At 42.4% G+C, this 26,058-nt stretch overlaps 5 protein-coding genes across 5 annotated transcripts in view; 3 read left to right on the top strand and 2 right to left on the bottom strand.

Annotated features, from left to right (window-relative positions):
* Positions 1-26,058, top strand: part of LOC145449718 (CD166 antigen homolog) — a 169,438-nt gene that overhangs the window by 47,870 nt on the left and 95,510 nt on the right. The gene's annotated exons all lie outside the window — the stretch shown is intronic.
* LOC145449682 (microfibril-associated glycoprotein 4-like) lies at positions 1,506-3,314 on the top strand. The gene is made up of 3 exons (XM_080328088.1): positions 1,506-1,821; positions 1,997-2,093; positions 3,211-3,314. Exons 1-3 carry the CDS (start codon positions 1,726-1,728, stop codon positions 3,312-3,314), a joined length of 297 nt encoding a protein of 98 aa, XP_080184214.1. The 5' UTR covers positions 1,506-1,725.
* LOC145450096 (angiopoietin-related protein 6-like) lies at positions 3,863-4,439 on the top strand. The gene is made up of 2 exons (XM_080328579.1): positions 3,863-3,867; positions 4,109-4,439. Exons 1-2 carry the CDS (start codon positions 3,863-3,865, stop codon positions 4,437-4,439), a joined length of 336 nt encoding a protein of 111 aa, XP_080184705.1.
* LOC145450095 (uncharacterized) lies at positions 11,265-13,590 on the bottom strand. The gene is made up of 2 exons (XM_080328578.1): positions 11,773-13,590; positions 11,265-11,273 (listed from the first exon to the last, which is right to left on the bottom strand). The coding sequence occupies exons 1-2, from the start codon at positions 13,588-13,590 to the stop codon at positions 11,265-11,267; spliced, it is 1,827 nt and encodes a 608-aa protein (XP_080184704.1).
* LOC145449716 (uncharacterized) overlaps positions 21,819-26,058 on the bottom strand; it is a 335,502-nt gene continuing 331,262 nt past the window's right edge. The window contains exon 2 of the mRNA XM_080328135.1: positions 21,819-25,372. Coding sequence (XP_080184261.1) covers positions 22,812-25,328 — 2,517 coding nt within the window. The 5' untranslated portion in view covers positions 25,329-25,372 and the 3' untranslated portion in view covers positions 21,819-22,811. The remainder of the gene's footprint in view (positions 25,373-26,058) is intronic.

The raw sequence follows: 26,058 nt of genomic DNA, 5'->3' as shown, positions 1-26,058 counted from the left end.
GAGGAAACTGACGTATTGAGAGCCAGTAAATATTGCGTCTCGCTGTTGGATGTTTTTATAATTTATATCATTTTGTTCGGAGAAACATCGGCCCAATGACCAATTCTGATGATATGCCTGTATAATACATATAGGTAGCAAACACTGTATGTTCAAAAACGGTTGATGGGTCTATAATAGGGGCGGCCAGCCCGTGGCCCGCTGGTCAAATGTTGCCCGCGAGAAGGTCTGGTGTGGCACGCGAGGTAATTCTCGAAATTAGTTATATCATCAGCTAAAATTAAAAGGCCAACCAAAATTTGACTAGCCTGACCGCGAAATTTGATGATGACTAAAACATCAGTTCCGACGCATTGGCAAAACCAGGGGCCAGCCACATTTATCGCATATCTTCGTATATGACCATAAAGTAGAATATTTCGTAGCAGAATTATTTGACTTGGAATTTTTCTTTGCACTTCGCATGATTTATTGTCACTCGAATTCTGGCATTTAGTATTGCAGCTCCCTCCAGAAAATAATAAATACGCGTAATTTACAGAATTGAGTCAAACTATTTTCGCAATTAGGACATAACGTGTCGTCCAACATGCGACTTCGCTTGTGCGCTCGCAGCGAGATCGTCGGCGATGAAGCATATTTGCACAAAATGATAAAGGCATGTTCACCGAAACCTTCGATATTGCTATGTCTAAGCGCCGAATAAACCTGTCCTTGCCAGATGAGCCCAGTGATATACAGAGGCGACCCCCAATGTATGCAAATAACATATTTATTGGTCGAACTTACTCATTCATATACCTTTGAAAGTATTTCGCGCTTGGCGCTACCCGAACATGAATGCACACTGCACAGTTGCACACAGAGTTTTCATGGCATATAGTTGTTGTCAATTTTAAAGCGTAGTAATATAAATCTTGTTTTCAACGTTACCTATTTGGGTTCGATCCTATCGGAGGACTAAAAAAATGTAATCCACATTCAAGTGGCCCGCGCAAATGGTTCGTAAATCTCATGTAGCCCTTTGACCGAAAAGGTCGGCCACCCCTGGTCTACAACGAGTGATACCATGTCGCAAAATTGATATTTTTTCAAAACTTTCTTTCTGATCTGATACTTGATCGCGTGAGCTTTTTGTGAAACGCGGTTCAAAGAATTTCAGGAAGCTGTCTTCCTCAAAATGGCAGTCAATGAAGTGAATTGTGATTGCCAACGTCTGTCTGTCAATTGATGGGAGAGTTGGTTGTGTAGAACGTATGCGTTATATGTTGGTAGAAAACGCAATTGTTTGCAGGGCTCAGTTAAAATAGGTCGCATTATCTTATGCGCCTATATAGATCAATCTGCCCACCCTCATATATCTTATCAAGTTCAGTAGGATACGCATCGTTAACCGGAGTGTACCGACAAGTGTAAATTAAAAAGCTAAAATTTATATTTCAGAAGCGTGTATAGGTTAATCACCGCGTAATATGAATCGCAATATGTTCACTGTCTAAGTTGCCAAACATTAGCCCAATATCACGTTGACCTGATAGGCGACATTGGTTACGCACCGAAATTTTATATCGAACGGTACGAAAATCACCGGGTTTGCATTCCTGGAAGGTAGAATTTTTCAATTTTAAAAATCGAAGCAAATTATTTCAGAAATTGGCAGCTGATAGTATCCCAGGGCGAGTTGATGTATTGAATATCAAGTTACTTTTGAAAATTTCGCCCAAGATGTGGCTTCTTTTGATATTTGGATTCGTGAATTACCCGCTTCAAATCGCAGCAGAAGATATGACGAATACATGTGCTGCACACGAGAAATGGACTGTGAGTAAGATTTAGAATCTTTCATACATGAAGATCGGTTTAAGACGTACAACAGTTGAAATCGGGTCGAAGCAACACAAAATTTTTAGCCATAAACTCGAACGCGGACTTGGAGAAAAATACAATTCGTGGGATTTCTGCAATTTTGATTGTATATTGCTGATTTCCGTTTCAGGTTTTCCAGCGAAGAAAATACGGAAACGTGAGTTTCTACCGAGGTTGGGATGATTACGTGAACGGATTCGGGGATTGTGATGGAGATTTGTGGCTCGGTGAGAATGTTGTAATTTGATTCCATCAAGTTGTAGAATTTTGTCGATATAGTAATTCGGTCATTATCTGCTACAGGGTTGGTTCGATTATGTTCAAAATAAGGTCAGTCTCATGTTTGAAGTAAAGATAGTCATGTTCGAAATAAGGTCAGTTTCATGTTTGAAATATGGCCAGTCGCTATATATTCACTATAAGGTCAGTTGCAGTACCAACATATCCAAGACACGATATCCCAGTGGTAACCTAGCAGTCCGAACATATCCCAGACATGATGTCCGAGCACGCCGCCAGTTCGGACTGTGTTTCAACTCAGACATCATGTCTGGGTCTATATTACTTTTATAGTTTTGACTCGAGTTAAGTCAGAGTCCAAGTCGGAGAGCAGTGGGTCGAGTCGGAGTCATATAGTGTTGATACTCGAGTCCGAGTCATTGTGTAGGCTACACTGTTCATTTTCAAGGTTGAGTCATGTTCAGCCCATCTTTCTAAAACTCTGCTTGGGTGATATCGAATGCTTCGTATTCATAATATAGCGATTTTCCTCAATCTCATTTCCAGCCCATTTTTTCAAGTATCACACAATCGAAATACCAAAACTTTATAGACTTTCTATTCAAATAAGTTACAGTAAAACACCTATCTTGGCCGTCCAAGTCTCGAGTCATATATGACTTGGTTGAGTCATGCGCATTCACTCGAGTTCAAGTCGATGAGTCAATACACAAATTGACCCAAGTCGAGTCGGGTTATTTTCCGTAATTGAGAAAATGAGTTGAGTCCACTAAAAAAGCGCGACTCGAATCGCGTAGTGGTTTACAGGGCTGTGGAGTAGGAGTCGGAGTTTCGCTCATTTTACCTTGATGGAGTCGGAGTCGGAGTCGTAAAAAAATACTGACCGGAGTCGGAGTCAGAGTTTGTGAAAATGCTCTCGACTCCGACTTTTTTAATATGAAAACAAGTGCTTTCAAAGTTCTCTTAAAAAACAAAAAGGCGTGACCCGAGTTAATACAATGCTGATTCTGTGATAACTAAAATATTCCACTTCGGTTGTGGCATTTTCGCATGGAAAAACAATCCAAATTAACGCCTTATTATATCATTTCTTCACGTTTTCAGGGCTAGAGGCACTGCATCAAGCGACAAAAGGAGATGACATGTCGTTGGAAATCAACATGATGAGGAAAGGTGAAAAAGATCATCGGTGGGCGAAATACAAGTGAGCTGCGGTCGAACGCGTCGATTCATACGCAAATTGGGTAATGAAGAACCAAAGTTGAGAAACTTAGATTGATTGAACACCATGACTATAGGGCTGTTTTTTTGTCATGTCCAACTGTCAATTATTAAAAATTGTCCAATAATCAAAACGATCGTAAAATTGTTTCAAAAGTCAATTTTTCTTACAAAGTGCATTGTCGTGGTGTCTTATCGGCTATACTATGAATTGTCCTGTCCATTCCATTTTTCTTCATTCTTGCAAAGCTGCTTCGTATGGAGTGACAGTTCCAACGAGAAAATGCAGAAAAGTAGAAGATAAGCCACAAAACACATTTTTCGTCCTGATTTTATCTGGAATCCAGAGAAATGTAGACGACGACGAACGTAAACGGACATTTTCCCCGCCTGTGGCACAATGTATTTAAAGATATAAGAGCTCATAAATCAGGGTTACCATGCGTCCTTTAGGATGATTTGTCTTCGTTTTTCGAGTTTTTGAAAATCCCTCGGAGGACGCCTAAAGGTCCTTTTTTGGGAATTGACCGCCAAAATGGAGTGAGATGTCGTAGATGACCTTTTTGTTTTTAGTGGGAAAAATCACCATTTTCTCAGGATTTTCCACCGGTATTCTGAGTTCGAAAATCTTGAAAAAGTGTCCTCCTATCCCGATTCCAAAATATGGAGCTTAGATTAGATTAGACAAAATTCGCAAGAGGAACTTTTGAAGAAGTAAAGAAAGAATAAATAAATAAAGAAATGGCAGCTGATTAGGTTTCAGCAGCTTCTCTTTTCGCAGGAACTTCCGCATCGGCCCCAGATCCGACTTCTACAAACTGCACGTATCCGGACGCTCCGGGAATGACAGAGACGCTCTGGCAGATCACAACAATCGACAATTCTCAACCAAGGACGCGGATCACGATGATTGGTCTGGCAATTGCGCCTCTTACTGGGAAGGAGGCTGGTGGTATCACGGCTACGGCTCATGCGCCTACAACAACCTGAACGGAAACTTTAACAAAACAGGCTGGAAGGGATTTTGGTGGGATGATGTCGATTATGGTTATTATTATCTCTGTTGCTCGGAGATGAAGATCTACAAAAGGTCGAACGGTGGCGACATCTAGCGCTCATGACGATAATTTACAATTCCAGTTTCAAACTGGCTCGTCAACGCAACAGCGCGGACACGTATCTCTCGGCGTGAAGTATTTGGGACTTTCCCGATCATCGTTATTTTGAAGGCCGATATGAAAGCCGGTATTTTATGTTTAATTCAAGAAGACTGGAAATCCAATGCTCCGTGTTCTCAATCTCAAGAGCGTGACAGATTTGTGAGCTTTGTGAGCGTTACAATCTAGCTCTGCTGGACCGATCTGCGATTCTGTATCGCGTTTTGTAGGTTATCCCAAATTTCAAAGAATGCGCTCAATTTAAGCAAGAATTCTCAGCTTTCTCGTATGTTGTTCAGATTTCTGTGGCATGTAAGAGTACCATCTTGCCCAGGGTTGTTCAAAAATAACTTTTTTTACGAATTCCGGTGGTTCACTGATTAAATTGTTAGGTCGCCTGAAAAACACGCTGCGCACCAAATTTGACTCAATTCCAACCCGAACTAACCGCCGCAGAGCGAGCCAAGTGAATTTTTTAAATTTATACCAAAAAATAAAAAAAAGTTATTAAAAATTTCACTGTAAACCCCATGAAGTTGTTTGGTCGCCTGAAAGAACGATGCTCAACAATGCTCAAAATGACTTCTTCTTTGAATCAAAAAAGGGGGTTCTTAAATCCCGACAATGACCTGAGACTTCGATAAAAATTGAATTTAGGGAATTGCCCCCATTTCCAGGGTTTTAACCAAGTCACAAGGCTCCGATGAGTAACAAGTCAATCTCACTTTTATAGTTTTGACTCGAGTCAAGTCGAGTCATTTTCAATTCACCACCGAGTCAAGTCCGAATCCAAGTCAGCGAGATGAGGGTCGAGTCCGAATCATGGTATTATGACTCGATTCCGAGTCCAAGTCATTGTGCTGACAGCTCAGTTTCCAGTTTAAGTCTTGTTAAACCCAATTTTTATAACTCTCTTTGGCGATATCGAATGGCTTGCATTTCTAATATACTGATTTGCTTCACTTTTAGCAGTCTCTGGTCGCATTTTCAAGTACCAGTACCAATAGGCGAAATACCAATAGCGTGGTTACTCTACTATTCTTCGAAATTACAATGAAATGTCGGTCTTGACCGTCTGAATCTCGAATCAAATGACTTGACTCGAGTCATGCACAATGACTCGAGTCGAAGTCGAGTCAATACACAGATTGACTCGAGTCGAGTCGAGTCATTTCCGCATTTTGAGAAAATGACTCGAGTCAAGTCGAGTCATCAGAAAATCGTGACTCGAGTCGAGTCATGACTCGAGTCATTACAACCCTGCCCATTTTCTGCGCGGGAGGGGGTAAAATTCCATATCTCGGCAACCGCTGGTCGTAGAGTCTTGATATATAGCTCAAAAGCTGCAGAAACATCATGTTTATATAAGTCCTAAGAGGTATATATAGTATAGTATATATAGCATAGCCTGATGGGGGTCTAGGGGGGAAACGAAGCCCCATAAGTATGGTTAATCACCCTATTGGGGCCGAAGAACAACGTCTTTTTTTTGGGGGGGGGGCTGGCAAAGTGCGGTTTCGGTCCTGACTAACACTACATTTTATCCACATTTTAATTTTACAGGTTGGGATATATATATATATCGTGTTTGAATGATTCATACATATTATAGAATCCGTGCCTTGTCTAGGTCTTAAAAACTATAACATATGAAAGAAGGAAGAATATTTCGAATAAATACTTACATGATAATTGAACAGTGAACATTTCAAGATGTGCCACAATGAAAAAATTTTGCATGTCATCGTGAGCAATATGTTTTCATATGTTTAATGGTTGTGTGAAAGTCATTCAACCGTCCAACCACTGTGGCATATAATTTTCGACGAAAATTTGTGTTACTGTTGGAGTCGGAGTTCTGTGAGGAAAATAGTCTGAGTTGGAGCCGGAGTCGGTACCTTTAAAGACTCTGGAGTCGGTCTATTTAAAATGTCTGGAGTCGGAGTTTGAGTCGGTGAAATAATTTACCAACTCCACAGCCCTGGTTCAAACGCAGCGACTAGCTCGAAATCTTTGCCTCAAAATGTAAGCCGGCTGCTGTACAGAGAAGCGCAATCGCAGATACACAACGGTAGCTGAGTAATGAGTATTATGGTTTCAAAAAGGGGGTCGTCTGGTCGAAATCGAAAACAATCGCCGATGTCTGTGTTGCGAGCATCGGCCTCCTCGATGGTGGTCAAAGTAGCCAAGCAAGCTACTCAAGTAGAAGTAGAAGTAGCGACACAAAAATCTATAAGTATAAGTAGAAATAGTCCTTTTAAAAGCAACCTAAAACTACTGGAAGTAGAAGAGAATGACTTTAAATCTACTCAAGTAAGTAGGTAGTTGTCAAAAAGATCGTAATTCGTTCGCATGGACTGTCAAAAGTTGCAAATTGACTGTTAAGATGTAAGCTTATATTCCCTTGCAAGCCCTCGTCGAAATTGTTGGCAAAGCGATAGAAGATATTGATTTTATGGGATCATTAGCATTTGCTTGTTCCCGTTGATACATTTGGTGACGCTTAAAAAGCCAGCATGTACTTCAGCATTGTGGCCTTCGTCGTCGCTATAGAATGAAGTCACATAGTTCCATAGTGTCTACACAACATTTGAAAGCACGCCGATTACACAATGTAACAAAATTATTATTTTTTGCTCCCAGGCTCCAATCATTTTTCCCTATGGCTTAGGACCAGTAAGTGTCGAAAATCAACTTTATTTCGTATAAAATTTGCTTTTGTGGTTTAGAGAATGAAATTCTAAAATCGCAATATTTTAAAGAAAAGATATCAATGATATTGCTAAAGAGCATCCAAGATGGATGTTAATCATTTTTAAATGTTAATATACTCTGCAATATTTGCCATTAATAGACACTTCTGTTTGCAAGGCTGATTTTTGAGGTGTTTTATATTACTGAGAAGTAATTGGGGACTTTATATTGGTAGCGTTTTTGATGGGTATATATACAAGGGGGGGGGGGGGGGGGGTCACCAAGTATCCTTGGCATCTTTGTCTTTGTAATAGTAGGGCTACCACAAAACACTACGAAAAGCAAATATGGCAACAAAAAAAAACGAATTTGTTGTTGGAGAGAAAAACGTAAAGCAAACTAGGTTGATTAACTCGAACATGGTGATTATGCCTCTCCTTCACATGTACTCATAAGCAATTTGTGCAAGCATTGGATAAAGGTGGTCACGCATTTCAGTTTCTCCTAAACTTGTTTCATGAACTATCAGAAGCTAAAGTATAAGCTGGTGTATTTATTGACCCACAAATTAAAAAGATTCTCAAGTCGAATGATTTTATCCAAATGCTAAATTGTGTTGAAAAGGAGGCTTGGATAGCTTTGTAGATGTGGCGAACGGTTTCTTGGGTAATAACAAGGAAGGTAGCTATGCCGAACTCATTGCCAATTTGGTAAAGTCGTGTGGAAACAGAGGGGGGAGACAGAATGTCCATGAAAGTTCATAAGTTTGATGCTCACTTGGACGAGTTTAAAGACAATGTGGGAGCTTATTTAAAAGAGCAAAGGGACTGGGTAGCGATTCAATCAAGATTTTGAAGATTTTGAAAGGAGACACCAAGGGCAATATCATGAAAGCATGATGGGAGATTATGTCTGGGCCTTGATGCGGGAAAGCGATTTAGAGCAGTGGTTCTCAACATTTGTGACCTCGCAGACCGGCAAAACTTCAAAATAAATATTGCGAGCCGGTGAGCCTTCGGAAACCAAAATTCACCAAAATTTAATTTGGACAAATTCACACAGCTGAAATGTAATATTGGAAACCTGATTCAATGATTTATTTTTGTATTAGATATATAGTGGTTAAATTAAAGTTTCTGCATGGCGTAGCTCGCGAAGTCTACGAACTTGATTGTAATTGCACTGTCAGAATTTAGCGAAGTTTGTTTCAATGTCTCCGTAGCCTTCACATATAACTACTAGCTATAGTTCGAAACGAGTTGTATCTTATAGTTTTACGCTATACTTTTAAATAATTTTATAACACTTGCACCATGGGACGCACGTCCAAATGGACCATGAACTCTATATTGCCACACCATGTAAAAATACGTTCCACAATTCTATATATATTTAAAATGTGATGTTTTATTTCATCAACTAATGAACAATCTACAAAATTCTTGCATTTTTGAATTGAGATATAAAATTCCAATATATCTGGTGGACCGGCGGTTGAGAACCACTGATTTAGAGTAGGCCTACAAAAGAAAATCCGGAAAAACATCCTATTTTATACTTGAACTGTTTTAGCCTGAAATATTTATTTAGTTTCGCATTTAACATTCATTCGGATACAGTTAATACATTTATGTGCGAATCCCATGTACCAAATTGCCTGTGCTTTTGGATTTGCAAACTCAGAATTAACACTTTGCCAGAGAGAAAAATGGTCTAAAGTTGGCTGTAATTTGCTTTGCGAAAAAGCAATCAATCGCCCACGACTAACGCATCAGAATATTTAGTAAATACATTAATAGAATATATCTTCTTAGATGCCAAGCGATTAAAAATGGACTTACAGCGATCAAAGATAGTTTGGTAAATATCACTTTCATATAGGATAAATCAGTATAACCAATTAACCATGCACAATATTGCACACAGACATGGGGTAACCGTGATTAGTAATCGTGATCGATTACGACGATTACAGCATTTTCAAGTGATCGTAATCGCAATCGATTACATTCGAAAAAAATCCGAAGTAATCGTAATCGTAATCGATTGTTGCACATATCTAATCGATTTCTTGGTGAAAGAACGATTACTTTTTATTTGTAAATGACTATTGACTAAAACTGAATAGTGAACAAGGAAGAGTGCGATATCATATTGGTAGCAGGTCGTCTTTTCAAGTGCCGCTGCTCATTATTACGTCACAGGCATTAGCTTTACTCGCCGATCATTACGTAACGAATTATCTACACATAGTAAATAGATATTATGTAGTGATGTGATTGTAAGAATTATCGGCATTCCGTATATCAGGTTAACAATATAGCCTACTCCAGACGTCACCACCAAACAGCATATTAATAACCACCACTCTGCCTAGTATAAAATTTTAACACCTGAAGAAGGAGCGGAGCTCCGAAAGCTCGTGTAATAAATAAAATTATTACGTTGCAAGTGGACGCTAAATAGGGTGTGAAAGCAACCAAGATCCTAATATTATCTATATCGTCTGCTATCGGTTCAAAGAATTATTCAACTAGTATCAAATAGTAACGTTTCTATTGATGTTTAGTTATACTTTGCTTATGCTTATAGTTAATCGCAGTTTTACCGTTGCTTTTTGGCGAGGAGTATTAGCCTGACCGCGTTCACTGGACAAAGATTTGAAATTTCGTACTCTTCAAATATTACGATTTCCAAATCAAATCATTACGAATCGACGACTGCTGATCAGACATGGGGTAATCGCGATTAGTAATCGTAATCGATTACGACGATTACAGCATTTCCAAGTAATCGTAATCGCAATCGATTACATTCGAAAAAAATCCGAAGTAATCGTAATCGTAATCGCCTACTTCACATATCTAATCGATTTCTTTGTGAAAGAACGATTACTTTTCATTTGTGCAATACCCATGACATAAACTGAACATGAACATTCGTGAGCAATGAAGAGTGCTATTTAAACTGGTTTTGGATAGCAGAAATGACGGATTGTCAAACGCCCCTGCTAACTATTGCGTCACAAATAGTAGTTCATCATTGCGTAACGAATTATCCGCACATAGTAAATAGATAATCGATGTGCATGTAGTACTGTGATTGTAAGAACACCCGCTATGTATGCATTATGTTATCAACACGCTGCAGACGCCACTACCTCGCAACAAGATAATAATTACCACTCTGCCTAGTTTCTAATAGTAATGTGTGTACGCCTACTATGTATTGATGTTTTGTTATGCTTTTAGGTAAACGCAGTTTGACCATTGCTGATTGGCGATATATATATATATCGTCTTTCAATTAAATAAAAGGGCAAAAGAAAACAGGAAACAAACGAACATCAAGATAATGAGTTTTCGGCCCTTATTAAGCGCCTCCATCGTGGGCGGTCGTGGGCGTCTTCGAGCGATAGCCCGCGTTGCGCTAGCTCGGTCTCTATTGTTGAGCGCCATGTGGTTCTATTCCAGCCACCTCTGCGCCATGGCTCCGTCGGAATGTGGTTGATGATGGCGGCGGCTGGTTGATCGTCTTGATGCCGCACTAGATGACCGATTAAGCGTAAGCGTCGTTCAGCAGCCAGCAAACGGCATGGGACTGTTTTTGTGAGTTTGCGCAGAGCATTGGTGGATATGTGCTCCGGGTGGTGGATGCCGAGTGCGTAGCGGAGGAGTGCATCGTAGTTGGCGTTGAGTGTCTTAGCCAGCTTTTCTGTCAGCGTGAGTGCTTCTATTCCGTAGAGAAGAACCTGCTCGACAGTGGCACGGAAGATGCGGGTCTTGAGCTGGGTTGAGGCACTTGAGTGGAAGAGGCTATGTAGCCGTCTTGCCGCGCCCCAGGCCTTTGCTCGCCTCGCCTTGAGCGCTTTTCCAGAGTCAGCGACGTCAATACCGAGGTATACAAAACTCGTTACATACTTGAGATCGATATCTCCCAGTTGAATTGGTGTCGCGTTCGCCGGTAGAGCTGGTATGGCCAGAACCTCAGTCTTCTTAGCGTTGATCTGGAGGCCAACAAGAGCGGCGGCGGCCTCTAGCTGGTTTATGAGACACTGTGCCGATGCGGTGTTCGGGGCAAGCAGGGCTAGGTCGTCTGCGTATGCAAGAACACCTACGTGGATTGCCTCGCGAGTCGTACGCGTGCGCGTTCCTTGCCGTGGCCGCCATTCGAAGAAGTTCGTAGTATCCGGGAAGGCCGTTCGCAGCACGAAGTCAAGGATGACCACAAACAAGAATGGTGCCAGGGTGTCACCTTGAAGCACACCAGCCGAAGTGTTGAAATCTCCGCTTGGGCCGTCATCTGTTCGGACTCGCGCTCGTGTGTCAGTGTAGAGGGCCATAATGGCGTACGTTATCACCTCAGGAATTCCATAGAATCTGAGGATCTCCGCCATGGCTGGGCGCGAGACCGAGTCGAAGGCTTTCGCGAAATCAACGAAAACGGCCACAACATTCTTTTTGTGTGAGCGGCAGGTGTCAATGATTGTGCGCAGTGCCAGGATGTGCTCTGTTGTACCGCGGGATGGTCGAAATCCATTCTGAGCATTCAGGAGCTTGGTAGAGAGTTGCTCACGTATGCGAAGGAGCAGTACTCGGTCGAACAGCTTGGCAGCGGTCTGCATCAGGAAGATGCCTCTGTAGTTCGCTGGGTCACTCGCAGCGCCTTTCTTGTAGATAGGGACGATTTCGCTCTCGAGCCACTCGGGGGGCACCGGGCCGCCTTCGAGGACGCCATTCATGACGTCGAGGAGCACAGGTGCAACGCCCGAGGTGTAAGCAGCCGTTGGGATGCCGTCCGTGCCGGTGGCCTTGAATTGTGGTACTCCACTCATGGCTGTCTTGAGCTCACCTAGCGTGATCAGGGTTGTATTGATCGCTAGAGGATTTGCTGCTAGTGAAGGCGGTGCAACGAGCACATCGATGTCCGGTGCAGGTGTAGATAACAGGGTCTCGAAGTGTGCTGCGAGGTCTTCCGTACAGGCCTTCACGCGGGTCCTCTTGAAGCCAACTAATTCACCGATAGCTTTCCAGGCTGCTCTTGGTCGGCCTGCTTCCAACTCCTTTTCCACGGAAAGGGCAATGGCTTCGACTCGTTCCTTGCGAGCTGCGTCGTAAACGTTTGTTAAATATAGAGCTGCCTCGTTCGCATCGCTATGTGCGTCCAGTGTTCCAGAGGTGTACGCAGCACGTCTGAGAGTCTTGAGGTTGCGGCGCGCACTGAGCACTGTCGGGTCGGATTCCCAGGCTAATCTTGGCCGTGGCTTGCTACGGGCCTCACCGAGCGTTTCACGGGCGGCATCCTTGACTGCTGCTACAAGTGGCGCAAAGTCGGTCGGCATAGCATTTTGGATCTCGAGGGCGCGGAGTGTGTGCGTGGTAAAGACATTCATCGTATTTGCGTCCTTAAGATCGAACCAATTTGGTAGGGGCTCTTTCGGTGTGCGCTTCGGGACGAACGGGAGGCGTTCACGAAGCGTGGCCAGCACCATGCGATGGTCACTCCTGATCGTTAGCATGCGCACCGTTCGGCAGTTCGTGAAATGGCGCCGTGCGGGAGCATTGCAGCAGATATAGTCCAGCCGTGTGTTGCGTTGGCGCATACCGTCAAATGTCGTCATACGCTTCGGCTTCATAGAGAAGTTGGCATTGAGAGGAATGAGGTCGCAGCGGTCGAGTAGATTGGTAAAATGCTCCGAGTTGCTGTTCTCATGACCAACTGGGAAGCGAACTCGCTGCGAGCGCTCGGCCAACGTGGCATTCATGTCCCCAAGCAGCATGGTTATGTCGCGCTGCGGGTAGGTTGATAGAATGCCTTCTAGTTGGTCGTAGAAGGCGAGCGTATCAGCTGGGAAGGCAGTGGTGTTCGGAGATGTTGGTCCATACGCACACACTAGGTGCAGTTTGCGGCGACGGAGTTGAATGCTGGCTGTGATAATCCGGCTGTTTATAACGCAAATCTTTGCCTCGGCGTGGAAACGCTGGGACAAGATTAGACCGACGCCTCCAACTCCGCCTTGGTTGGCAGGTGATTGGATCATGATGATGCCTGCGCCTAGGTCTTTTTCACGGAATGGTTCGGTGAAGTGCTGGCGATGTTCTTGGATTGCCAACGCATCAAGTTTGAGGTCTGTCACAAGTGCGGCAGCTTCTTCCTGGCGCCATACAGAGTTCAAAGTTCTCGTGTTCAGAGTTCCAAGTTTAACTTCTGCATTTAGGCTAATCCTCAGGGATCTTGGTTGAGGCTTCGGGTCCCCGGCGCCACCCGGCAGATCCCAGTCTTTCTGTTGATATTGTCCCACTCGGCGAGTACGCAGTAACTTAAGGTAGTAAAGTCTTCGTCGCACTTTGCGACTTGGTCTACTCTGTTTACTGCCTATACTGCGCAGCACGTCCGAGCTGTACGTAATCATTACAAAGCAATCAGCTAGCGGAGCGAGAAATACACGTCTGCACTCGGCGACTGACTAAAGCGACTGATTGCGAGGGGTAGGCCTATCTACGTATACACCGGGCAAAGATTTGAAATTTTTATTAAACATGACAATTTCTACATCGAAGAATTAAAAGCCAACGGCTACTGATAAAAAATCATTACTGAGCCGTTATTCTCCGTTACTCGTATAACGGCAGCTCGGAATATGTGTATTAAGTGGATTGTAGGCAGAAGTCTATGTTTATCTCGTCATATTCCCATCCGACCCTACTTAAAACGGGAAAGAATTTCTATTTCGCAATGTTATACTCAACATTTAGATCAGCCACTATAGCCATCCGCTTACACACCATGTTGCGTGGATTACAGCTAGAATCAGTATCGATATAGCATTTCGCCACCCCCCTTTTCAAAAATGATGATCTTTGGCCCCCCATAAGGCGATCAATAAAACTTCTGGCGGGCGAAGTTCCCCAGACCCCCCTTTAACAACCGGGCTTTTTCACAAGAACTGGAAAACACGATTTGATACGATATGGAATCGCTGTGTATTTGCTGTCAAGTCACGCCAAGACGAATATTTAGGCACGTAATTTACAACCATAACTGTATTGTATGTTGTTGATTCATGACCTCCTTTCTGCTATATAGTAAAGATATATTGGAGTCGCCGTAACGTAGCAGACGATAAATAAACTAAAACAGAAACTTTCGTCAGTCGCACCCAGATATTGTAATTTCTACACGGGGTTCATCATTTTCGTCAGTGGGTGCCCCGGGTGGCATTTGTATTGTGGTGCTGAGATTGAGAATTCTATTCGTCGCGACCATCCAGCGCGGCTATGGACAATGGACAAAATACATAATATTTCGGCCAAGGTAGCATGTCTTGGTGTGTCGCGGCGCGGTATTGGCCGGCACCAAAATGAAGATTGCTGTAAATCATGCAATGGTATAATATGTCATATACAGGAAATGACGCTATGACATCTCATTGAAACAAAAAAGAAAGACCTTCTCTCATGAGGCCTTTTCATCGCATTGTTGTCTTCCAAAGATAACTTGTAATAAGCAAAATAAATGTAATCGTGAGTAATCGTGATTACTTTTTCAAAGTAATCGTAATCGTAATCGACTACTTGCGGATTTTGCTGTAATCGTAATCGTAATCGTAATCGCGTGGTTCAGAAGTAATCGTAATCGCAATCGATTACATTCATGAAGTAATTACCCCATGTCTGCTGCTGATATAAATCATAACAGAGCAATTCTTTGCTGTTGCGAGTAAAGGCAGTTCGCAATAGCTGTGTTAAAGTGGATTGTAGGCAATATGCATGCGTAAATGCGTATGTTTATTGTTTAACTGCGAGAAATATTATGCAATACTGCAAAATTTTATGTTCATTTTATCTTATTCTCATATGCCCCTACTTGAAATAGGCACCAATCGGTATTTCTCAATTCTTTACTCAACATTTGAATCTGCCGCCATAGCCATTCGCTTATACACCATGTTAGCGTGCGTTGCAGCTAGAATCAGGACCGAAGTAGCAACCCCTGTCTTGGTGTGTCGTGGCGCGGTAGCGGTCGGCGCCGAAATGTCGATTTCTATAAACTATGCATATTAATTTCTTGATGGGGAGGGGTATTAAAATCAAGATATCTAGCGACAGAAAATTTTCAAGTTAATTAAATCATTTAAAAACACTCCATAACTTATTTTGATTTACGAAATAATTTGGCCCCCTTTGAGATCGCTCCCCACCGAATTAAGGGGGTTTGGTGTGCGGCAGTTATGGCCCTGTCTAGAATTCAAATAGTTGGGTCTGAGAAATCGTCAGCTATAAAGTTGGGTAATGGTATATAGCGACGTAACAAGCGAATGATGTCACATTTAAGATCAAAATTGTTGTCTCATGAGGCCTTTTCATCGCAAGTTATATTATATTCCACTATGTCTTCAAAAATAAGTTCCAAGAATCAAAAATAAATGTAGTCGTGAGTACTTGTGATTACTTTTCAAATGTAATCGTAATCGACTACTTCCAGATCTTTCTATAATCGTAATCGTGTGATTCAGAAGTAATCGTAATCGCAATCGATTACATTCATGAAGTAATCAACCCGTATCTGATTGCACAATGCACATACTAGCAAATTCAAGAAATTACTCTCCTAAACACAAAATCAAGGTTTGGAATGAACTATATTGATTTTTGGAAGTTTCTAGGTGAGAGAGATCAGGAAATATCAATTAGATCCTGGGAACAAAAATCGTGTTACACGGTGTTATACAGCGTTACGACCAAAGCTCAAGATATATCTCAACCGGTATCAATTGACTGCTATTGCACACTGCGTCTCAAGTCCACGATACCTGAATAGCATAAAAATCGCCAAGGATTAGGAAATCAGGCCAGTGGTTCTCAACCAGAGGTCCGCGAAACGTCCAAATTTGCAAAACGTGTGATAAACTAATTTCTATTTTTTTTTTAATTAGAGAACTCACCAAGCGCAGTTTCGCTTCATAAACTGCTAAAACTTAAGGACTCACGTAAACAGAATCTCCGTCAGTGATATTCTACCGTGCAAACTCATTTTAATGGTGAAATTGCCAATACCCTACTGATGCAAGCACATTGCCGTTTAGAGATGTTTTGTTAGGATTTTGTTATAATTTCGCTTGCAAAAAAGCCATTATCTCCTGTAATACATAACCGCTATTCCAGGATAACTTCAAGGGGAGCTGCTACATTGAAGTGACTAGGCTGGACGTTTTATTGGTACTATCACTACGTATGTTGCGATCAGACCCAAAGGTGTCGCTGGAAAGCGTTATCCAGTACTATTACATTCGCCACTATCTTTGAGGAAATCAATATATTTCAGGTAGTCGTTCATGTCAACTGGACAGCGCGGATTTTCGAGACACGACAGGGTATTTCAAGAATTGCAGCCGCATAATTCGCTTTGAAATAAAAATACCTCTTACCAATTTCTACATGAACAGTACGAGCTTAAGTTGAAGGTACAGAACTTCAATATAGACAGCCTTATGACTGGTGGATTTTGATAAAAGTCGACTTCAATGCACACAAATGAAAGTGTGAACCGCCCCTTCCGACGACGCGAAATCTGTCGTCTCACACAGTGGATGCGGGGATCGGATCATTGGATTTCGCGACATGAACGGAACAGCGGATGTACACAAGAGTTATGCGATCTTCCAGGGCCGTGACTTTCGCACCCCTGGTTGTTTGTTGGAGAATTATTTAACATGAAAATTTTCGTCGCGCTTTACGCGATTTCATGTTCATGCAGGCCTAAATTTATATAAGATAAGTAGAACAAAAATGCTGGTTACGATATATTTCGAGATACGATTGTTGATATACAGTGTTCTTCGAATTCTATACTAGTTGCTGACGATTACCCCTGACGAGTATCAGCCGAAAATATTCTGGTTTATTTCAATATGAATATACTATTCAATTGTATATTGAAGTTCTGTACCTCCAAGAAACTCTATAAGAGAAAAATGCGCATATTTCAGAGGAATAGCCATATCGGCGGTGGCGATTACCTCTCATTGAACAGGACTATGACTCTATAGAGGAGAATAGGTGGACCACCGAACCAGGGATATCTAGGAACTAGATATCCCTGCACCGAACATTTTCAGACCGGAAAATGGGCCACAGCCAAAAAATGGCTGAGAACCCCTGAAATAAACAAATGCGCCGAATTGCCTTGGCGACTTTGCACAACATCTGATGTCATAGAACGCATCGCTGACTCGCAGCTCGTATTTCACAAGGTCGGGATTCTCAACATTCAGCTTGGAAATTTTCTGCCTTGCTGCATTTTTCGGCAGTTGATTTTAGCTATAAAATGTTCTGCACGATGCGCACTTCATTTTAAGACAAAGTTGTACTTGACGATGTAGATGACCTTTAACAGTAGCCGCAGATACATTTGACGATCGACCTTTTGACCAGAAGCAGTTGAAAGACGAATCCAACGTTATAATTTATATTTTTGGAGATTAGTTGTTTTTGTTATATAGTTGTGAAAAATTTGAGGTCGATAAAATCTGTCCCAAAGCACAATATCTTATGTTGAATTTGGAACTAGCTTTGAACCAACTTCGAGATCTTTCCGCATGTAATCAGGCAACCGTGACGGCCCTGGCCTCGGTGATCAATGAAGGAATATGCTGCTTGTCCCACTTGCTCGGCAATTTTATGAATAGGAGAGAGTAAATCACCGTTTCTTCATTGTGGGCGGCTTTGAGAGAATCAATAGATAGTGAAAGCTTGTTATGAGCGCTACCGGGGCAAGCCCCGGCTAGCAGAGATGAGCGCATTTGAAATTTCTATGACCTAATCCAATCCAAATCCGAACATTCAAATCCAAATCCACATCCTAATCCATAACTTTTCCATATTCAAGTCCATGTCCAATCCTAATCCGATTCCTACTGGAAATTCAGAAAAATACTAATTTATGCAAGGGAGGGATTCGAAAATTTTCTTTCACGACCAACGATTCACTTGATCCAAGATAACTTGGTAACCATAATTACATTAATAATCAGGGTTGCAACCAAGTCACAAGGCACCGAGTCACAAGTCAATCTCAGTTTTATAGTTTTGACTCGAGTCAAGTCGAGTCATTTTCAATTCACCACCGAGTCAAGTCCGAGTACAAGTCAGCGAAAATAGGCTCGAGTCCGAGTCACGGTACTATGACTAGAGTCGAGTCCAAGTCATTGTGTTGACTGCTCGGATTCCTGTCAATGTCTTGGTAAACCCACCTTTTATAACTCCGTTTGATGATATCGAATGGTTCGCATTTATAAAATACTAATTTTCCTCACTTTTAGCAGTTCCTGGTCGCATTTTCAAATACCAGTACCAATAGTCGAGATCCCGATAGCGTGGCAACTTTACTATTCTTCGAAATTACAATGAATCGTAGGTCTTCGAAGTCTGAGTCTCGAGTCATATGACTTGGTTCGAGTCATGCGCAATGACTCGAGTCCAAGTCGAGTCAATACACAAATTGACTCGAGTCGAGTCATTTCTGAATTTTGCGAAAATGACTCGAGTCAAGTCGAGTCATCAGAAAATCGTGACTCGAGTCGAGTCATGACTCGAGTCATTACAACCCTGTTAATAACTGATCTGAATAAAGTTTGTCGCCATTCGCCACACATTTCAATCTCCCAGAAAATTGGTAAATCCAATTCAAATCCTAATTCGTTCTGAAAAAAATGTCTAATCCAAATCCAATCCAAATCCGACAAAATTTCACAAATCCTGTTTTTTCAAAACCTAATCCTAATCCATGCTCATCTCTGCCGGCAAGGCGTTCACAAAGCGAAAACACAGAAGAGAATTCGATTTTCGCAGAGACTTCGCTATGTATGGGCATTTAAAAGCGAAAGCACAAGAAGAATGCGGGTTTCGCTGTGATCTCGGTGTATATTGATTGCTGTGCGTCTGGTATATAATTGTTATTGAACAGACTTTTAGGTGGGGCAATGCCTCAGGTTCCCTCAGATGCAGCCTTTCTAGTTTGTTTCATCACCAAGCATAGCAATGGCTGTAAAGCTGTTCAAATAAAGTCTCTGAAGTTTTGGGAATGCTGCTCACTCTGGCAGCCATATCTTTTGAATAACGGGCGCTTATATCGAGGGTATATGTAGTCGGTATCTACTAAAGAATCCGACATCGGTCGCCGGTTGGGCTTGTCGGTGAGGGGGACAAAATTGCCTCATGGGACTCACGATTGATGTGAGTTCCAGTCATCGTACTGCAGGTATAGCAAAACACAGCGCCCAAGCGTTAAGTGAAGTCAATTTTTCGCTTGTGTCTACACAACATTTGAGAGCACGCCGATAATAATACAGTGTGACGACCAAAGCTCAAAATGTATCTCAACCGGTATCAATTGACAGCCATAGTGTTTCTTAAGTCACCAAAGGTGGTCAGTAACGATGTACTTCTACTTTTTGGAATTACTCAAGTAGTTTTCCTCTACTTCTGGTACTTACTCGAGTAGATCTGATTTTCTATACGTCTACTTCGTAATATTTTGTGATCTACTTACTTACTTTTCGCTATTTTCAGTTTGTCAAGTAGAAGTAGTTTAATCCCCCAATACGAAAGATAGCCGGCGGGATTTCGGGGCTGTTTTCACGGAGTACCAACATTTAATATTCATTAAAGTCAAGTCAAGTCCAGAAATTTTGTTGCACTAGCGCATAGTACTGATGGAGTGACAAATATATTTTCATGAAAGTATCAGTGAATATAATTTAGGTACCAGATTGCTTGGTTCCTCTCACACCGCATTGTCACCCATATCAAATATTTCATCACAGCCAATATGGTTATGTCTTGCAAATCTGGAAAATCCATATTTTTTAACGTTACACCTGTTTTAGCAGATCACCTTTGAAGCTTTATGGACAAAAGACATGAAATATATTTGGATTTCACTTTCAATTGCGAGTATCATACTTTAGTTACAATTACATTCAGTTCTTTTGTCTGCAGAACATACATGTTGAAGCATAAAAGCAAGTGTAATATAATGCCTCTATTTTCCGAACATAAAGCTACACTAAATATAACTTTTACGATCCACAATATTTGTTATTAACATATACTAATCGCGCAAAGTGATGAAACCGTATCCGATACAACTTCTACGTATTGGTCTTCGCCTAAACTTGGGGCCTTATAATATATGGGGTTGTGGGACATGCCATGTTATTCTCTAAAATGGGTCTTCTACAAAGGGTTAGTATCGCATTTTCATGTCAATACTATATTTTGCATCCCATGATGCGAAACAATGCTTATTCTGTCGAAAAGTGATACCTCCTGGGATGCATCAATACGAATCAAGCTCTCTGCACCTGCCGCATAGCTCAATTCGCAGCTTTTGACAGTCTATACGAAAGAATTGAGACTGTTTTCAAAATACTTACTTACTTGAGTAGATTTAAAGTCAGTCAATTCTACTTCAAGTAGTTTTAGGTGGCTTATTGAAGAAGTACTTCTACTTGAGTATATTTTTTCGTCGCGACTTCTACTTGAGTAGTTTTCTTGAATACTTTAACCACCTCTTTTAATAGTCACGATACCTGAACAGCATCAAAATCACCAAGGATTATGAAATTAGGCTTTGCTATAACATAGCACGTCATATTGCTAATTCCAATCCTACATTTCAGTGAAGTAATAGCCTATATTAATGTACAGGTACACGATAGCTAGCAACGACTAGGGCCACTTAATGCCACAATGCTGCAGTACATATTGACGTTTTAAACGTCGCTAAATGTATCAACTGGGACAATAAAATGATATAATAATCCCATAAAATCAATGTCTTCCGTAACTTTGCCAACAATTTCGACAAGGACTCGCAAGCGAACGCCTAAACGGCCTAGGCCAGACCGGACAATGTGTTCGGCGTCTGGGCATTGCTACTTCGATATTGAGCAGAGCGTAAAACGGGTTTCTATACTTGCTACCGATATTACTCCATTAACAGGTTATACAGCAGTAGTCAACACTCCAATCGAACTGATTTGGTTTGTATGATACAATAAAAATATGAAATCAAGATTGACCCCATACGCCTGCTAGATTTTTTACAGCAGACAAAAACATCAATTTCATTGATTGGTTGAATAAGCACCATTCACAAACTACCTACACGTAGTGTGTTTCGCTCTTGATGTTGTGTGATAGCGAGTCAAGCTCACGGCAGAGAGTCACTAAATATTCGAGCAATCTTTTGTAACAAAGCAAGTAAAGTGCTGTCAGCGCCCATGCATATAGTGACCCGCAGTTGAAATGCAATAAATTTCAACCAAAGATGTTATAATGAAGTGAAAATTGTAATATATGAAAAAGATTCACAGTGCAGAATCTACCAAGGTTCGTTTGTGAACGCGAACCTCTAAATTTATGAGGTTCACACCATCCCTAGTTACACCTATACCTATATGCAAATGATAAATCGCAGCGCACTAGATAAATAATACAATCCGCGTAATCTCATTGTCGCCAGACGACGTGTTATCGACTTCCCTGCCATGGTCTCGCATCACCAATCACTGTTGACGAACTTCTTACCACCAGACTACAGCATCTTGCAGGCCCTGAATCGACTACCCCACTCATGTTTCATGTTTAAATCCAAGCAACTTTTGTGTGAAACGAACAACACATTCCGCCACGCACACAGTGTTACGATAGCCTGCATGCATGCAGTGACGGAGTCAACATATATTTTGAGGCTGCTAAGAGCACTAAATAGCAAAATGGAGTATGGGATGTAAAGAGGCGGGGTAGGCAATTATGACAGAAAATGGAGGAAAACTTTTGGCCCTATGGGTGTGTCAGAGACACTGTGTCACTGCTGTGAGAACGTAAACAAGTACCAGAAGCGCTCGAAGTAGTCAAGTAGACGTTACGTCGTAAATTTCTACTCAAGTACAAATAGCGACTTTCAAGGGAGTAAAAATGTGGAGGAGTCTAGCATGTTTTGCCTAAAAACTAACAACTGTTGAGTAGAAGTCCAATATATCATAAACACTCAAGTAATGTAGGCAAAACCTACTGGAGTACTACTAAAATATTAAAGTACTTCGTTACTGATCAACTCTGGACATTAGGAAAGTTTCGCAGGGGCAGTTGTGAAACTTGTACCTTTTGAGTATCGAATCAAAAATTGCAGCTTTCGATCAAGACCAGATTCAGTAAATTCTGTGCTCTGGACGATTGCTTTTGGATTGCCAGAAATCCTACAGTAGCTGCCGCAAAACAATTCTGAATGCAGCCCCAGCGAGGCAGAACCAAGCTGCAAAATCGGTCGTTGCCATTCCATGTTTACATTGATATTTTGAGGTAAGCAATTTTTCCAACAGTGGCCTAACATCGTAGATCCATTGTGGCGCAGTGAGCAAGTGCGTGTCGCATGCGCTCATTTCGCCCAGGTCACGTTGGGGCATTGTAGTTAGTATTACCTGTGATAACTTAAAATCACGACCAAGAACTATGCTATAGGGTAGGGTAGGCAGTGTACCGTAATGCAAATCGTAAAAAGGTGTGGAAATGTATCTACCAGGGATATTCCTGGTATCTATATCAACAGCAGTTCATATAAAAATAATGGTTACAAGCAGCAGCTGAACAGTCCCTTGTTTCCATCGATAACCAGAAGCTGTTCACAGAAATCTTTACCGCCGGGAAATTTGTCATAACACTCTTCCACCGTGGAAGTCAAATTCCGCGTCTCAGCGGTCGAAAAATTCATGACGCAAGGAGTAAGGGCGCGTGCCAGCAAGGCCAACGGTTGCAAAGTCGAAGGACAACACTTCCAGTACAACAGCGGATCTGTATCCATGGGCGAGAGAGGCTCCGACAGATAGTACTGACATGCTCCGTCAACCGGATCTTCACCTTCGTTAGCAGTGGAATCGACTTTTGACAATCCGTGTTGGCTAACCAGCGTTTTCACTTTGGTTAAAAATGCATCTTTATCGTCTTGTGATTCGAGCCAGTTCAATTTAAACCTAGGGTCGAGAAAGGAAGCGGTTTTGACTTCATCGCGAGACAAAACAGGCTGCAGCTGCTCCGTGACCAAATCTAACAATCGTGAGCGCACTACGTCACAATGGGTTAGTTGCACATTCGCCATATCGTCTATGGCTCGACTTAGATTTTGAGCTACAGGTACTATCGACCGCAGCCTGCCTTCGCCGAGATACTTGCAGGCAGCGAGAAACGGTTGAAAGATCTGGACTGTTTCTGTCAAAATCTGCATTTCTGTAGCAGACAGCGCGAAGGATTGACTGAGAGGCGCTTTCAAAAGACTCAAAGCGGTCTGGAAATGTGCGGAATTGTCGATTATCGTCGACAGAGCCTCGACAAGGCACACGAAATCATTGAAAGCGCTACGTGGGGCTAATTCGATGCGCTGCTGTCGTAAATAATCAAACGCGCACGGGCAGCAGCGCAAAGCGGACGTCATATCCGTCGCCTTTTTGATGGAGATCAAGATAGGAGCGAATCGAATCTGATCACACAGCAGGCTTTTCGCGAGACAGAACCTTAGCCTCTCTGCGATTGATCCGATGGTATCGGGCAAAAATGATATCAAGGCTGAGAAATCAGAGTCAGGCACGTTCGTAACAGCGCTGTTTGATGTCAAAAACGAAGCGTTGCCTGCCAAAGGGAAACTGTTGTCTACAACTATTTTTTCTATTTTAGAGTCGACATTAAATCTTTTGGTGACGCGATCAATCGCCTCTAACATGGAAGGCGGCAATAGTTTCGATTCGCCCGCACCAGATCCGAGATGGCGTGTGATAAGCTCCCAGTTATCGTTGATGAAATTCACGTGAAAGGTAACATATGTCACGTAATCCGCGCTTCTCCACAAGTGCGCGTATAAATACACCTTGTTCGCATACTGCAGTTCAGAAATGATCTTTTCCTCGATTTTTTGGGCGCAAAGCGGGATTATGACTTTATTCATCGTGTTCGCGTCGGGCATGACGAAGGAATCGTCAGCCGACGAGAGAAACGTACGCAAATTAGGTTTCAACAAAATCTCGTACGAGACGTGGTCGGCGGCCACGCTTAAAACTAATGATTTCACCATTTTTCGCTGTTTCGAAAACGGCGCGCCGAACATTTGATGGCAAGACGACCTGTCTGCCGAGTGTATAGCGTGAGGCGAGTTTTCTACCGCGCAAACCTGACGTGAGCCTTCCAATGACGGCTGGTTTTCGGATAGTATAACGGCGTGATCGTAGCTGGCTTTCTCTGGAGCTGAGAGAGGCTGTTCACGGTAAGGAGCAACAATACCCATTTCTCCCGCGCTAAACCGACGTGGGCCATCCAATGAAGGCTGGTTTTCACGTACGATCACCGAGCGGTTAGCATTCTCGGGAGCCGGTAGAGACTGATCACGGTAAGGAAGACCAGAAGCGGCGAAAAGCCTAGCCATGTCAAATTGCGAGTGGAGAGATTTCTTACGGCCGCGGTCTCTGCAGTAGCGTTCGAAACGAGACGGGCTGCATCTCTTCAAGTGCGCGATTAGATTGGACGTCGCTTTCGCGCTTGCTTTCACGTGCCCGCCGCAGTTGAAACAGCGGGCCGTGATCTTTCCGTGCGATGTGGATTCGACGATTTTGTAGTGCCTCATGATAGGTTTGTGAGCGGTTTGCGTATCCCACGGATGACTCCTGAAGTCGAATACTTGCGCGCTTGGGTCAGCAGGTATGGGGCTGCCTCGTCTCATTCTCCTACATTTTCTGCTTTGCGAGTAAATCTCGTACCGGTTCACGTCGCACCGTTTCAGGTGCGTGATTAAGTTTGACGTAGCGCGTAACGTGAATTTCAACGTGGCTCCGCAGCTATGGCATATCCCCGAGATAGTACCGTCACCCAGCTCTTGCACGACTGAAAAGTGCTGCGACAAAGCCTCGGGAAGAGAATATCTCCTGTTTTCCGATCCGGAGCTGTAATATTCGAGGTGTTCGTTCAGATTTTCGATTTGCGACTCCGGAAAACCCGGTTGGTCCGGAGAGACGTTATTCTCGTCGACCTCAACCTTCATTCCATCGGGTTCCACGATTTGATTGTTCATGTCGATATCTTGAACGTGACTGGCAGCGTCAGTCATCACTTACTATCTACATCAGTAGCAATGAAGCTATATTGAGGAAGCTGATTTTGAAAATGAAAATCACGAACGTAAGTTTAAAATCTGACATTAAAAATAGCTATTGGCGCCCGCAGACTTTAATTCCGATACGAGTCATCGTTTGACGTCTCGTGAAATAAGAGAGAATGGTTCATCATCTGGCGAACCCTCACGCTAATCAACAAGTCTTCGGCGAGCCCCAAATTTTCGCCTATTCACAAGAACAAAAACTTACCACATTAATAGGGTTACCGTATTTTGTAAATGTGAAAAGAGGACACTTTTTCAAAATTTTCAGACTTGCAATACCGGAGGAAAATCCCGAAAAACTGGTAAATTTTAACCAAAATTCTCAAAATAGAGGAGATTTGGGCGTCCTCTGAGGATACTTTCAATAAAGTCAAAAAAGAGGACAAGTCCTCTTAAAAGAGGACGTTGGTAACCCTAACATTACAGATCTAATACATTACTAAATACCGGTGCGGCGGTGCGCAAAAGAAATTGTATCAACAAAAGTTTTAAAAGAACAACACTAATAAAATATGATTTTTCACACAAAACAGAAATACTACAGTTAAATCAGTGTGAATTCTGCTGTCGGGTGGGGCCTTGACTTCCAACGAACGCCCGGGGTTCGAGTTAATAGCCACTGTCTTACAATTAGGTATTTGACGTATGACTGACTCACTAAATATAACACGGCACGTGT

This window comes from Botryllus schlosseri, chromosome 11, assembly GCF_051294905.1.
Source record: "Botryllus schlosseri isolate E-star chromosome 11, Bs_hap1, whole genome shotgun sequence".
Lineage (NCBI taxonomy): Eukaryota > Metazoa > Chordata > Ascidiacea > Stolidobranchia > Styelidae > Botryllus > Botryllus schlosseri.
Note: the sequence above shows the minus strand (reverse complement) of the source record. Positions and strands in the feature narration are given on the sequence as shown.

What these genes read in the sequence shown, in the direction of transcription:
- LOC145449682 (XM_080328088.1), top strand. Translation starts at nt 1,726, where the DNA reads ATGTGGCTTCTTTTGATATTTGGATTCGTGAATTACCCGCTTCAAATC. An exon ending in CTGCACACGAGAAATGGACT is followed by an intron (nt 1,822 to 1,996) that starts GTGAGTAAGATT and finishes TTTCCGTTTCAG; the next exon opens with GTTTTCCAGCGAAGAAAATA. An exon ending in TGATGGAGATTTGTGGCTCG is followed by an intron (nt 2,094 to 3,210) that starts GTGAGAATGTTG and finishes TCACGTTTTCAG; the next exon opens with GGCTAGAGGCACTGCATCAA.
- LOC145450095 (XM_080328578.1), bottom strand. Translation starts at nt 13,590, where the DNA reads ATGATTACGTACAGCTCGGACGTGCTGCGCAGTATAGGCAGTAAACAG.